Source organism: Thamnophis sirtalis, unplaced genomic scaffold (assembly GCF_051295495.1).
Source record: "Thamnophis sirtalis isolate CommonGarterSnake01/CBP01778 unplaced genomic scaffold, rThaSir2_p1.2 scaffold_3, whole genome shotgun sequence".
Classification (NCBI taxonomy): domain Eukaryota; kingdom Metazoa; phylum Chordata; class Lepidosauria; order Squamata; family Natricidae; genus Thamnophis; species Thamnophis sirtalis.
In genome coordinates this window covers 86720925-86735064 of record NW_028261383.1, presented here as the reverse complement: position 1 = coordinate 86735064, position 14140 = coordinate 86720925, and the positions used below count along the sequence as shown (strand labels likewise).

The 14140-nt window shown below is 34.1% G+C and overlaps 1 protein-coding gene across 3 annotated transcripts in view; it reads left to right on the top strand.

Moving 5' to 3' along the window:
- The window catches only part of GRIA1 (glutamate ionotropic receptor AMPA type subunit 1), a 242069-nt gene that overhangs the window by 170439 nt on the left and 57490 nt on the right, over positions 1-14140 (top strand). For all 3 annotated transcript variants that reach the window (XM_014071070.2, XM_014071071.2, XM_014071069.2), the window contains exons 8-11: positions 1449-1553; positions 2816-2923; positions 7821-8027; positions 9321-9691. In XM_014071070.2, the coding sequence (XP_013926545.1) occupies positions 1449-1553; positions 2816-2923; positions 7821-8027; positions 9321-9691 (791 nt within the window). The remainder of the gene's footprint in view (positions 1-1448; positions 1554-2815; positions 2924-7820; positions 8028-9320; positions 9692-14140) is intronic.

Sequence of the window (14140 nt, the reverse complement as noted above, 5' to 3'; positions counted from 1 at the left end):
AATGTTCCAGCAACCTAAAATAGGATTTCAGTAGATAATTCATTATCCTTTATATCTTTTATAAGTGAATGCTGAAATAACATTACACAATTTTTCCTTGATTATACTCTATCACATTGATGATGAGCAGCATGTTTGAATGCTTCTTGTGGATAAAAGCTGGTTGTTAGAAATAAGTTACGTCAACTGCCTTGTCCCTTAATTTACTATTTTCCATTGTACAAGGAAAAAAAATCCCTATTAATATTTTGCATTGAAACAGAGTCTGTATATTATACAATGTATGCAATACATATAGTACTAGCGTTAAAAGAAATCCATGCAGTACTAGTATTAAGAGGAATGAGAGTTTAGAATGGGAAAACATATACAAGTCACTTTATTGGAGGCACTTAACATATCAGTGTTAAAATGTTCCAATTCTGAAAAACGTTGTGAGAAAAGAAACGACTATGGGTAGAACTGCATAGCTAGGTTGTTCTTCATGGCAGTGGGCCAACAATTTCTGGAGAGCAGGAATGGGTGACATTGTCACCTCCCCGCCAGCCTACTGCAAACACAATCTTTCTTTGTCTTTTGTTGTTTTTAATTTGAATGTAATTTTTTCTTAGTTGGGACTCCATTTATTAACCGAAACATTACATAAATGCCCACTTAGCGACAGCAGCTCCAGTAGTCCCAGTTGCATTTGTTATACAAATCAAAAAATTAAGTTGGACATCACATGTCCATGATTTGTGATCTCCTGCCAGCTTCCTGATTTACTTTGTTTGTTGTAAACGAGATGTAAAGGTCACAAATGGTAATCACGGAACACTGCAACTATCAAAAATATGCAACAGTTGCAAATAGTGGTCACGTGATTGCCGGGATGCGGTGATGATCTTAAGTGCAAGGATTGGTTGTAAATCACGTTTTTACTATTATGACTTTGAATAGTTGCTAAACAAATGACTGTAAAGTCAGGAGTCGCTGTAGTTTATAAATCCCTTATCATTTAGATGATGGGAATGATGATTTTGCTAGTTAGAGCAAGAGACAAAGCAGTTTAGATAGTTTGCGTGAGAGAAAGATGGTGAAGACAGCTCCTCCTAATAGTTCCCAGAGTATATGTTTTATATGGTGCAAGTAGTCTGCTTTAGTTTTGGCAAGATATCTGTCTTTAGGTGAGGAACCATAAAGGCATCTGCTTAGAAGAATCCCAATGTGTCTTTCCTGGGTTTTGGAATCTGACAAAAAGTCTGAGCTGGAAAGTTGAAATTACCTGCACCCAAATGAGGTTGTGTCCTCAGTGCAGACGACTTGAAAAGAAAACACCTGAAGAAAAATCTTGATACGTATTGATCCATAAATATATCATTTGATCTGATTTAAGAGGTTTGGAAAAGAGATACAAAAATGTTGTAACAATTGTCATCTTTTACCACCACCTCCTCCTCTTTTTATAGGTGCGCTTTGAAGGACTCACAGGAACTGTCCAGTTTAACGAGAAAGGACATCGAACTAATTACACCCTTCATGTTATTGAAATGAAACATGATGGGATCAGAAAGGTAAAGCTGGTTAGCTTGGGAATGGAACTTGTTTCTGAAAACATTGATTCCCTGATGCCTTTTCGTCATGAGCTAAAACATTTGTGTAAATAAGGCATAAAATGGATTTATCTCTGGCACTTATTTTTGTAGTATAGGATTTGAAACTTTTTTCTCATGAATTTCTGTAGGAATAAATTTGGGATCTCTTCAACTTTTAGAAAGCATAATAGGCAGATTCTTCACAGATTGGTTTCTATTCCTCTCTAAACACTTCCTGAAATCATATATCATGAAGTATCAGGAAATTTAGTTGAGAGAAAAAACTGCTTTGTGAAGAGTCAAATCAGATCAAATCAAATTTTATTATTGCAATCAGAGATTAACATACTTTGTGAAGGGTGCTTCTGTAAGCAAATAAGTCTTTCCTGAGATTAAATAAAGTTGAAAAAAATGTCTGAGCCTCTATCAACATTTTTTAAAAGTAAGTAATCCCTCCTCAACTTCATCCACTATTCTGGTAATACCACTATTAGGAAAAGATTCTGGAATGAAAAACCAAACAATAGAACGGAATGGATTTTAAGACTTTAAAGCCCATCTTTATTGCTTTTTTAAATTGATAATTCCGTCCTATTTGTCCTTGTGGTATATTTTAATTCTGTAAATCCAAAATTCACCTGTCAATATTATTTTAATATTTAATATGAATTTAAATACAACATTTTCTCTCAAAGCATTTTAAAAAGTAAATGTATTAATCTGTTAAGAACTGTGACTTCACATCCAGAAAATTGAAATGTGATAGCTTCTGATACATTAGTCAAAAAATGCAAATCAGAACTTTTCATACAGGTATTAGCAATAGATTAATTCCCAGATGATTTCCTATTGCCAGTAAAACTCATCTAATCTCTGAATTAAAAAGATACAGAGTCATGAAAGTTTAACATTTAAGGACAATTTGTGCATGCTGATACACAAAAGGCGACGGTGAAAAATAGGAATATCAGATCTATCTCAAAAATATTAATATAAAAGTTTCATATATGCTTTCATTAATCTAACAATATGCACCTAAATACATATGTAAAGTAATTACGTCTTACACTTTTCCTTTGTCTTCAATATGTCTGGACAAATTTTGAAATGTAAATAAATTTCAGTATTTGAAAAATGGTGGATTTATTTTGTACAACATTTACCACAAGGTTTTCTCACAAATAGTGTATAGAACATTGAGTTTTGCCAAAGATGTACAATATTCTGTTGATTATTTCTAGATTGGATATTGGAACGAAGATGAAAAATTTGTTCCAACCATCACAGATCAGCCAGCAAATGAAACAACAACTCTGCAGAACAGGACCTATATTGTCACAACTATTCTTGTAAGTATTCTGTTGCTGAGACTTTTATCTCAGTAAATTCCATTCTAATTTTGTCTTTTCTTTCATCTAGAATTGTGTACAATTTCAGAAGCAAAGTATTTAAAGCAAAAGCATTTTAAGACTTGCCACATAGTTGACATTATCAAGCTTTATATGATGGTAATGAAACTGAATAGTTCACCAGATATCAATTCAGTACAGTGTTTCTCAACCTTGGCAGCTTAAAGATGTGTGGACTCCAATTCTCAGAATTCCCTAGCCAGTGTGGAAGTCAAAGTGATTTACTGTTTAAGAGGTTGGACTAGAATTGAGGAATCCTAAATTCGAGTCCAACTTTTCAAGGAAAATTACTTGATGGCTTTGAATCCAATTTCTCTCGTGACACTTATGGGAATAATGAGAAAGCTTCCCCATCAAACTCCTGAGACAAAAAGCAGGCTATAGAGCTAATAAATAAACAAATTGCAATAATAAGCTGCTTAAAAAAATAGACACTGTAAAAACTGCATCTTTTCTCACCATTATGTGCTTCATTACCATGTTTGATATCTTTATTTTGTTTCTTTTCTTTTTTACTGCCTTACTCGCTTATTTTTAATGAGGAGAACTGACCCTGAGAAGACACTACAGCGTTGACATGGAGAAATAAAAGTATATTTTTTATATCTAAAAAGTCCCTAAACTTAGAGAACAAATTTAATTTGTAATAATAAATTCCCCAATTCAACATTTTCAAGAAGCCAGATAAACATCTGACAGAACAGAAGTAAAATGAAATTTAGTCAGCCTTAAAAGCTTGGGAAAAAAGCTTGATCATCTATCATGCTATTATTCTGTAATTATCTGGGATTCCTCATAAACATTTCATAAACAGATGTTTTATACATGATTGGATAGAAAGTCAACTGTATGCAAATATTCACATATTTGAGTAATACGACATTTGGATAAGATGGCTATGGATATTTTTCACAGCAGCTGTTGTGATTCCTGAGGCTGAAAAAAAAATGTGATGTGATTAAAGCTGGACCTCGAACTTCTGTTTCAGTTAGATTTGGAGGTTAACATATAAATTAGGTTATTATTTTCTGAAAAAGTTCCATGACTTCCCTGAATGACATTTTGTATCTACAAATATGTCAGGTATTTATATTTTAGGGTGAAAATAAGAAATGCCTCTTTTCAGATATTTTCCATGTAGAAGCACGTTAAAACTGCTTTTCAATTTCTCCATTAATTGTATAATCCAGAGTATTCCTGAAAATATTTTTCCTTCAATGCTAGGAGATAAATTTGTCCTTCATCTTTTATATGCTGATGATGCAATTATTCTTTTTATAAGTTTAAGGTGTAATCTCCAAGTGCTTAATATTAAGACATATTAAGAAAACCTGGCCATCTACTCTAAAACAAAAGGAGTTTGTTTAATAAAAAGGCATGCAAATTATCATAAATGAATGATTAAAAATATCTGTAGACTTCAAATACCTAAAAGTTACTTTTCACTTATAATTATAAGAAGCAAGTTAAAGATATCTTGGGCTGGTGGTAATCAGGGCATAGAGACTCCATTTCTGTTGCCCAATCAATATCTTGCTATATCCATGTTGTCATCATATAATTCAAAAGAATATATCGTAGGCATTCAAAAATAATAAACTGTTTCTGCTGATCTTGTTGTATTTGGGTCTTTTCCCAAGTAAGATTGCGATTGTCTTGGCAACGTTTTGGCGAGGTCTCACTCGCCATCCTCAGGCTGGTGTTTTCGTCTGAGGATGACCAGCCTGAGGAGGGCGAGTGAAACCTCACCAAAACGTTGCCAAGACAATCGCAATCTTACTTGGGAAAAGACCCAAATACAACAAGACCAGCATACCTACACCTGTGAAAATCTACAAAAACAAATATAGTAGGTAGGTAGGTAGGTAGGTAGGTAGGTAGGTAGGTAGGTAGGTAGGTATGTATGTATGTATGTATGTATATGCAGGTCTTGGTGTATTCGGGTCTTTTCCCATGTAAAATTGAGAGTATCTTGGTGACGTTTCAATGAGGTCCCACTCGCCATCTTCAGGCTGGAGCCTTTAGCTTCCTGCTTGTGCAAGCAAAGTGTGATCATATAAATATATAAATAGAAAATACAGCAAATATTATATTTTGAATCCTAAACAGTTCAATTAACTAAATTCTTTTGAATCCAAAATAGTTCAATTAACTAAAGATGTTACTCATTACAAAACATACAGATGATAACTATACACTAAGTAAAGTACTAATATTAATCAAAAGGTATGCATAATGTATTATTCAAAATTGGGAAAATTCCAAACTTTCATCTTTAACTGATAGTTGTATCTTTTTCAAAGGTATCTTCAGAATTGAAGCACCTCACCTCATAGAAATTTATAGAACAGCATACTGAGTTTTTGAAAATGTTTTCCAGATAAGGATCCATGCAAAAAAAGAAAATGTTGAGAATTCTGTTCATTTTCTAGCCTAAAAGTTTAATTTTAATAACTCCCATCTACCAAAGAACAGAGAAGCTTCTTTATATGTCTTACTTGTATTTAGTGTTACAGTTTGAGAAATGTTGTTTGGAGTAAGAATATCTAAATAATTGATAAATTCAGTACCTATATAAAAATGATAATCACTTAATGCATGTATAAACAAAATTTTATTTACAGAGATCATTTCCAATTTACATTGGTTAATAGAATATCCTGCAATTTCAGCGAAGGCATTAATCAAATTCAGCAAAGCTAGAATTAAATTACTGTACAAGATTCAGAGATAAACAATAAAATATCATCAGCAGAGAATACCAATTGATATTCTAATTAATTATACAAAAGTCACAGAGAGCATAATTTTGTCTAATAACACAAGCTAGGAGTTATAAACAAAGATCCAAAGGAAAAGTGGAGATCTCTTTCCAGTAATTTTAGAGGATTTAAATGTTTTAAAAATGCCATTTATCATCACTTTATTGAGAGTTTCATGAAGGCTCTGAACTCATTTTATAGTTTTCTATAAGCAATTCACCTGGAGCTAAGATGCACGAGAACTAATTTAGTGTAGTGATTAAGGCACCAGCTAGAAACCAGGAGACTGTGAGTTCTAGTCCTGCCTTAGGCATAAAGTCACTTTCGGCAATAAAGCAATGGAAAACCATTTCCAAGAAATCTTGCCAAGAAAACTGCAGGGATTTGTCCAGGCAGACCCTAGGAGTCAACACTGACTTGAAGGCACACAGACAGACAGACAGACAGACACATACACACACACACACACACAATGTATTAAAAATTGCAATGTTGACTTTCTTTTTGTTTAAATCAATCAAATTTTCCACTAGCTCAATATTATCTGAAATGTGTCTAGTTTTGATAAAGCTTTTAACTCTTATCCATTAACAAATAAATATACTTATGAATTGCTTAGTCTTGGAATAATTTTCCAAAGCCTGCTAAACTGTTTGATTAATTAATATTTAATTTTATTTTGCTTTGCTGTTTCTTATGCTTATTGAGAGAATTGGACTATTGGTTCAAGTGAGAATTATTAAAGTAATAATATGGCTGAGCTTTGTAAATCAATTGCTTTTGCATGCTAGTGCACCCATGGAATCTTCTTTATGGAATTCATTGATGGTGGTATTGGTAAAGGTGGTACTGATGGAGCTCCAGACAGCGGCTGTCTCTCCCTCCTTAAGCTGTTCATAAATCCTACTGAGAACATACTTCTTTTGCCATAATAATGTTTTTAAACAGAACCATCAATGTGCTTAGTCACAGTCTAAATTTCATATACTTTCCTTGAAACTATTTATTATTTACCTACTCATTTACTTCCATTTTGTATATTGACTAAATAAATGAACCGGCCATTTTAAAATTTTATTTTAAATAGGAAGACTCTAAAAGACTCTTTCTCCATTTCTAGAAATAATATTCTATTCTTGTATTATCTACACTGTCTTGGTATTCCAAAGCTTCCTATCTTTTGTTTCCCTCTATAGAAAAATGACAGGTTGACCAGCAAATCTTAACATAGAAGCTTTCAGCATAATTCTGGCTTGTCATTCATATATGTTCCTATAGAATCACAGATCCTCATGGAGCAATTCTCTGTACTACCTTCCATGTGATGTCAAAATCTTCTATCCAATTTTAAGAGGAAAATAAAAAGGGTGCATGAGCATTTTAACTGGGGAAGGTATAATGTCAATCTCTCATGGGACCTAAAAGGATATGCTCATTTGCCTGCCTGCAGGCTGACACAAATGATATATTTCCTTTTCTTCTGCTACATAAAGACTGAGCATCATGGCTTATAATTAGGCTACCCTACCTTTTGCTCATCAGCTTGAATGACAAGTACTGAGATGTGTATGCCACCATTTATATCTATGGAGAGTCTCAGTCACCCAGGTCATGGTTGTTCCAAAGGTACTTTTTTCAAGAGACAATTGGAAAAAAGTTGCCTCTTGGGGAAAAAAAGCATCTTTGGGACATGTTTAAGGATATTTAAGGATATTTAAGGATTCCAATAAATTAAAACTCATTGTAGGACTGGGAACTGCAGTAAGTTCTACAAGAAGAGATTGGGAATTTGAGAGTTTCAATGTCAAGAAAATATCAAGCTCAAGATTAGGATATAAAAGAAGGTCATAATTTTATTTCCATCACCCCAAAGTGCACAAATGGGCTAATACTTAAAATTAAAAGGGAGCTGATTAATGTTGAGTGTATCCTGGCAGTATTCCTAGAGCACTTCAGCAGTGGAAACATTTCACTTGCACTTCACATCAAATACAAAGATTTTAACATTATGCAAAACAGTTTTCATTGCCCAAACATTGAAACATTGATCATGTAACTTCCTCTGTTTCTCTCAGGAATCTCCATATGTGATGCAAAAGAAGAGCAGTGAGCCATTAGAAGGAAATCTGAGATATGAGGGATATTGTGTAGAATTAGCTGCTGAAATTGCAAAACACGTTGGCTACAACTACAGCTTGCAGATTGTTGCTGATGGAAAATACGGTGCTCGAGATTCTGAAAGTAAAATGTGGAATGGCATGGTTGGAGAGCTAGTCTATGGAGTAAGTTTCTAGTTCTGAATCAGTGATTATACAATATTATTATTGTATTATAAAAGCTGATGATGCCAGAGCATCTTCAAAGGTATTGTTATTATAGTTCAACACTGGGGGCCCATTTGCATTCAATTGCTGCTACTTGAGATTATTCTTTAAAGAATAGCAAGAAAAATATGAAAAACTGCTTTAAACATTGTGAATGATACCATATAGATGACAACAAGTTGTTTGAGTTCAGCAATTCACAGTTAACTATATCTCCATCTTAAAATAAATGGGTAGATATCACTCTACTAGGACCTTTCTAATCTCCTAACCTCCTCCTTTTTTGTTTTTAAGAGGGCAGGAATAGATATTAAGGAATTGAAATATCATAGATCCTGTACTGGGACATCAATTAAAGGATCATATCAACAGTTTTAATAAGATGCAATAAATAACAATTATTTACAGAAAAGGAAATAATGAAACCACACTTGGATGATACTTGTTTTGCATTTATAAAGTAATATAAATTCATGCATGTCTATAAGGCAGCGAATGAAGGGAAGAATGCAAAATAAATCAAACTGAGATATCAAAAAACTGTAAATTGTATTTTCAAGATTTCCAAATGGTTTATATACATAAAAGACAAACTTTTTAGCAAATCCCCCACCCCAGTAACATTGTAGTATCTTAAATATGTATAATGCTGTGCAGTGGTGGGTTTCAAAAATTGTTCGAACCTACTCTGTGGGTGTGGCCTCCTTTGTGGAAGTGGCTTGCCGCCCATGTGACTGGATGGGAGTGGCTTGCCACCCATGTGATCGGATATGAAGATGCCGACGACACTTGTCAGGACCACCTTAAATTACCTGACACACAGCACTGGCATGCATAAGAATATGATGTAAACTTGTTTTTTAAAAGACAACTTCAACACACGCAATATTCTAATTGTACCACAAACGCAGTAGTCATCCTTACCTTTCACAGAGGCACTGAGTTTTATAAATATGAGCTTGATAGTGTAGAATAATCATATCCAAGGACCAGTGGTGGGTTTCAAAAAATTTTGGAACCTCTTCTGTAGGTGTGGCCTGCTTTCCGGGTCTACTGGTGGAACCTCTTCTAACCGGTTCGGTAGATTTGACGAACCGGTTCTACTGAATAGGTGCGAACTGGTAGGAACCCACCTCTGATGCTGTGCTACTTCCCCAACGCACACCTTGCTATCAAAAACTTCATGGATTCTTAATATAGTATTTTGCAGATCTTGAGAATGTTCTAATACCGACCTTCCTTTCTTTTCAGAGAGCTGATGTGGCTGTTGCACCATTAACTATAACTCTCGTGCGAGAAGAAGTTATAGACTTTTCCAAACCTTTTATGAGCCTGGGCATATCTATCATGATTAAAAAGCCTCAAAAATCCAAACCCGGGGTATTTTCCTTCCTGGATCCTTTAGCTTATGAGATCTGGATGTGCATAGTTTTTGCCTACATTGGTGTCAGTGTTGTCCTCTTTCTGGTTAGCCGCTTCAGCCCTTATGAATGGCACAATGAGGAGGTTGAGGAAGGCCGTGACCACCCAGCTAATGACCAGACCAATGAATTTGGAATATTTAATAGCCTGTGGTTCTCCTTGGGAGCTTTTATGCAACAAGGATGTGATATATCTCCAAGGTTAGTAATTTCTATTCAATATGCATTCTTTGGTGATGAGATTGCCTCTTCAGATGCTGGGAAATAGTCTTCTTCTATCATGTTTTCCAACTTTAGTATAACATCGGTAGTTAACCTATCTGATTGAAGTGGTTGAAACAGAGTATAAATGACCTGATTAAGTTAAACATTTGTTGAAAATAATAGGATTTTGGTCTAAAACATTTCTTTTATCATTTCCAACTTTCTTCATTTCCCCACTGTTGCTGCAATACTTTCTGTTATATGCAAATCAATCCCTTTCAGAGTTTGCTTCCTGTCTTATATATTTTTAAAATATTCAAGACAATATAGAGAAAGGGATAACTGGCACCTGTTACCAATCTCCGGAATCCTACTTTCATATGCACCACCACAACTTAGACTACATCAATATTACATCCTGACATATATTTCAGCTTTTTTATTCATAATTAAACACTTATATGTTGATTTCCCTGCTTATATTCAAGAACTCCACCTTCATTCAGAAGCTACATCCTTCTCCTTTTTCTTACTTTCATAGGCATACAGCATAGATAGTTTTCCTTCCATCATTGTATTCATTAATTAATTCAGGGGTGGGTTTCTGCCAGCATTGCTGCTGGTTTGCTGTACGCAGTTGAGAGTAAATTGTTATGCGCATGCGCAGAACATTAAAAAATGATTAAAAACCAAGCTGGCACTGCCCGTTGCAACCGGGCAACCGGTTTGGGGGCATGTCCAGCATGCCAAACCTACCAGTTCGGCGAGCAAGTGCCAATTTCCACTACCAGTTCACCCGAACTGGTAGCAACTCACCTCTGAATTAATTATCATTTATCACATTTTGATTCCAGCTAAGATCTCAGATAGTCTTTGACATATCTGCTGCTGACTGTAGCATCAGAGCCATTGGAATGTCTACAAACCCTGAAGTACAAATTTCAAGCATGGCACATCTATGTCTTAGCCAAGTCAGGTCTTTGAAATGCAAGCCAGATCTGAAATGTATTTATTTACTTACTTACTTATTACATTCAGAAACCATCCATCTCTCTCAAAGAGATACTCTAAGCAGTGTGCAAATAGACATAATGAATGCTCATCCATATTATATCACGGAAAAGGCCTATTCTTATTCCTTTACATGTTAATCTTAACCAACCACAAACTGAGGCTATGGCACTCAACAAGCTTATCATCCAGGTGTGTGGTTTGAAGTGGAGAATTCTGTCAATCTACAGATTTTCCTTTTCCTACAATGTGAAGCCCACGGCCTCCTCCTGGCCCATGTCACCATGAAGATACATATTCCCATATCATATTCATCTTCCATGATTCCCATACCCAACTTCTATAATCTACTTGAAGCAAAAAGGTGGGAAAAGAATAATAATATAATGAACCACTTTCTATGTTGTAGCAGTTAACTAACTCTATCACTCACCGTAATACAATAATAATCATCTACACACACCTACTAATTGATTCTACACCCGTTCAGACAAACTAGCCAATGGTTAAGGCCCCAGTCTAGAAACCAAAATACTGTGAGTTCTAGTCCCACCTTAGCCATGAAAGTAGCTGGCTAACCTTTGTTTTATGTTAAATTAGTAATTAGTTGTTAAGGGAATTAGGCTTCCCTATTGACTTTGCTTGTCAGAAGGTTGCAAAAGTTGATCACATGATCATATAACTCCAGGTCACTGCAACCGTCATAAATATGAATCAGTTGCCAAGATCTGAATTTTGTTCATGGGACCATGGAGATGCTACAGTGGTCATAAGTGTGAAAATATTGTATATATGTATATGCAGTATAGAGTATAGAGTATATATTCAACTCAAGGCAGAAAACATATCTGATACTCCTGCCTCTTATTTTCCCCATAATAACAACACTGTGAGATGAATAGTCTGAGGGAAGTCACCCAGTCAGCTTTTAAAAGCTGATTTCCATTATTTATAAAGAACTATGATAAGTGGGAAAAACTGAACATCCTAAATTAGAAATAAATCTTCTGAACACAAAAGAGCTTCTGCAATCAACCACTTTATTTATTTTGATTTTTTAACCTCCTACATTTTTAAGATCATTTTAATAACAATCATATTCACTTTAAAACTTTAATTAATGTAAATGTAATTGATTAACTGACAAAAACATTAATTGATTGATACAAAAGAACAAATTGTAATTATAAATGGCTGAGTTTTGACAATCCTTTGTTTTATCTCCTTTGTTATTGTATTGTTATTGTAATAAAGAATCTAAATTAACTTATAAAAGAGGGCCTTCCTGTTTAAATACTTAATTTATTCCATAAAACTGAGTATGCTTACCTACTCCAAAAGGCCTTTGTGTGATATGCACGTATATCTAACATTTTTTTTATTTTTCCCAAGAGTTTATTGAGTTTTTTTCTATTATGCAAGTTTAATTACATTGATTTATTAATTAACTAATCATCCAAGGGTCAGATTGAGGTTTTGTATCTGCACATTTAATTACATTTATTCACATAATGAATTTAACCACATTTATTCACTTAGACTCCATTAATTCATTAATTGATCTTTAATCAGTGTTTCCAATTCAAAATATGATAAAGATAATGAAAAATAAACCATCAGGTTTGACTTCATATGTTTCCATGATCCTCAAACTTCATTTTAGCCTAGCTCCAGCTGTAAGAATGCAGCTGAAATAAATTGACCTATCTACAAACCTTGTGAAATCCACTTACCTTGACTACCTGTTCGGTAGCAATGCAGAGCACGCCTGCAAAGGTAAGCAAATAGGAAATCCTGCTTTCTAGCTAATATAAATCATGTGTCACAGCTGATCATTAGAAAAACCAGTTCGCCCAAAATGGTAACATTTTTTTTACTACTGGTTCAGGTGAACAGGTAGCATTGTTACTACCAGTTCAGTACGAACCGGTAGCATTTCACCCCTAGTGTGCTGAAAGCTGGATGCAAACCTCATTCAAAGTGCCTTAGCCATGTCAAATGCTAAGTTAATGTTTTTAGAAGACTTAATTTAGAATACTTAATGCTAAGCTGCGGTCTAATACTAATAAGTTTTAAAACACAAAAGAGAAAAGTACATTCGTTTTGCTTCTTGAGGCAATCCCAATCACCACATATTTTTTCAGGTTTTCATCATTGTTTTATTCATTCAATCATTTATTCATTTATTCATTATTCATTCAGTCATCCCATTTATGTAGCTTTCACTTCTATTCATCCCATTGCTTTCAGTTTTTCAAAGATGTTGAAAAGGGAAGATTGGAAAATGGGATGGATTGAATGCTGAAAGTTATTTGATATCATCACAGATAAGGTTGTATCAAGAATTCACCAAGCACTGACTGGAGAAACAGAAACTATTTTTTTTTTGCCTCATTTAAGCAAAGAGTTTTGAATAATTTGGTAAAATCAGTTAGTTCTGGGTTGTTTTATATATAGTATTATCATTAACCATCATTCTTCAAATCAATCTTTACTCCAAATTCCCAATTCTTGAATTATTTTCAACCCACCTCAAGACTTAACACCTTAAATTAATTATTCAGGTTTTTTTTTTTTTGCTAATACTACCTGCTACTAATTAGTTATTGTAATAATATACCTCAAACTTTTTGTAATAATTGTATACCTCAAATAATATACCTCAAACTACTGCTAAAAAGTTCCCAAAGTTATTTCTATCTCTAGTATTATATTAATGTGTATTTCATCTGGCTGACATATAAAGTCATCAAATGCAAAGGATTTGTGTCATTTCAGAAATGGGGAAGATTATACTTATCTTCTATATCATGCGTCATTTTATGCATTTAGCCAAAGAGAGATGTACCACTCAAGAACCATATGAAAGTATTCCATAGCTAGATAAGGATATGAACATCTTTGTCAACCCTTTATAATGTGAAACGATGTGACAGAATGATATACTTTATGCTGAAGGCTGCTCCTGATTGTCTGAAACATTGAATAGTTTTCTTTTTCTCAAGATTCTACAAATCTCAGTCATAGTAGTAGTGCTAGCAGTACCAACTGATCATGATTATTGATGCATATGTAAATATAGTTGATTCTGTCTGACACCTTTTATATATATAATGCATTTCCTAAGCTTTCCTCCGAATCCTGCTTATGTGATACTTGAATGCAGATAGATTTAGCAAAATCTTGTTATTTTTCAATATGAAGATTTTGCTCTAGTTTTGTTCTGACTTTTCTTGCTATTATTCTGCTACACCAAGCAGTTTCAGTCCTTTATATTGTTGGATTATTATTATTATTAGGTTGGCAGCCAAGACAAAAGGAAGTAATTTTGAAGAAATCTCAGATAAAGAAAGATATTGTCAAGATATGCAATGCCATATGTGCTGCTTTACTCAGATTTCTGATGGAGTGAATACAGGAGTTTCATGGCATCTC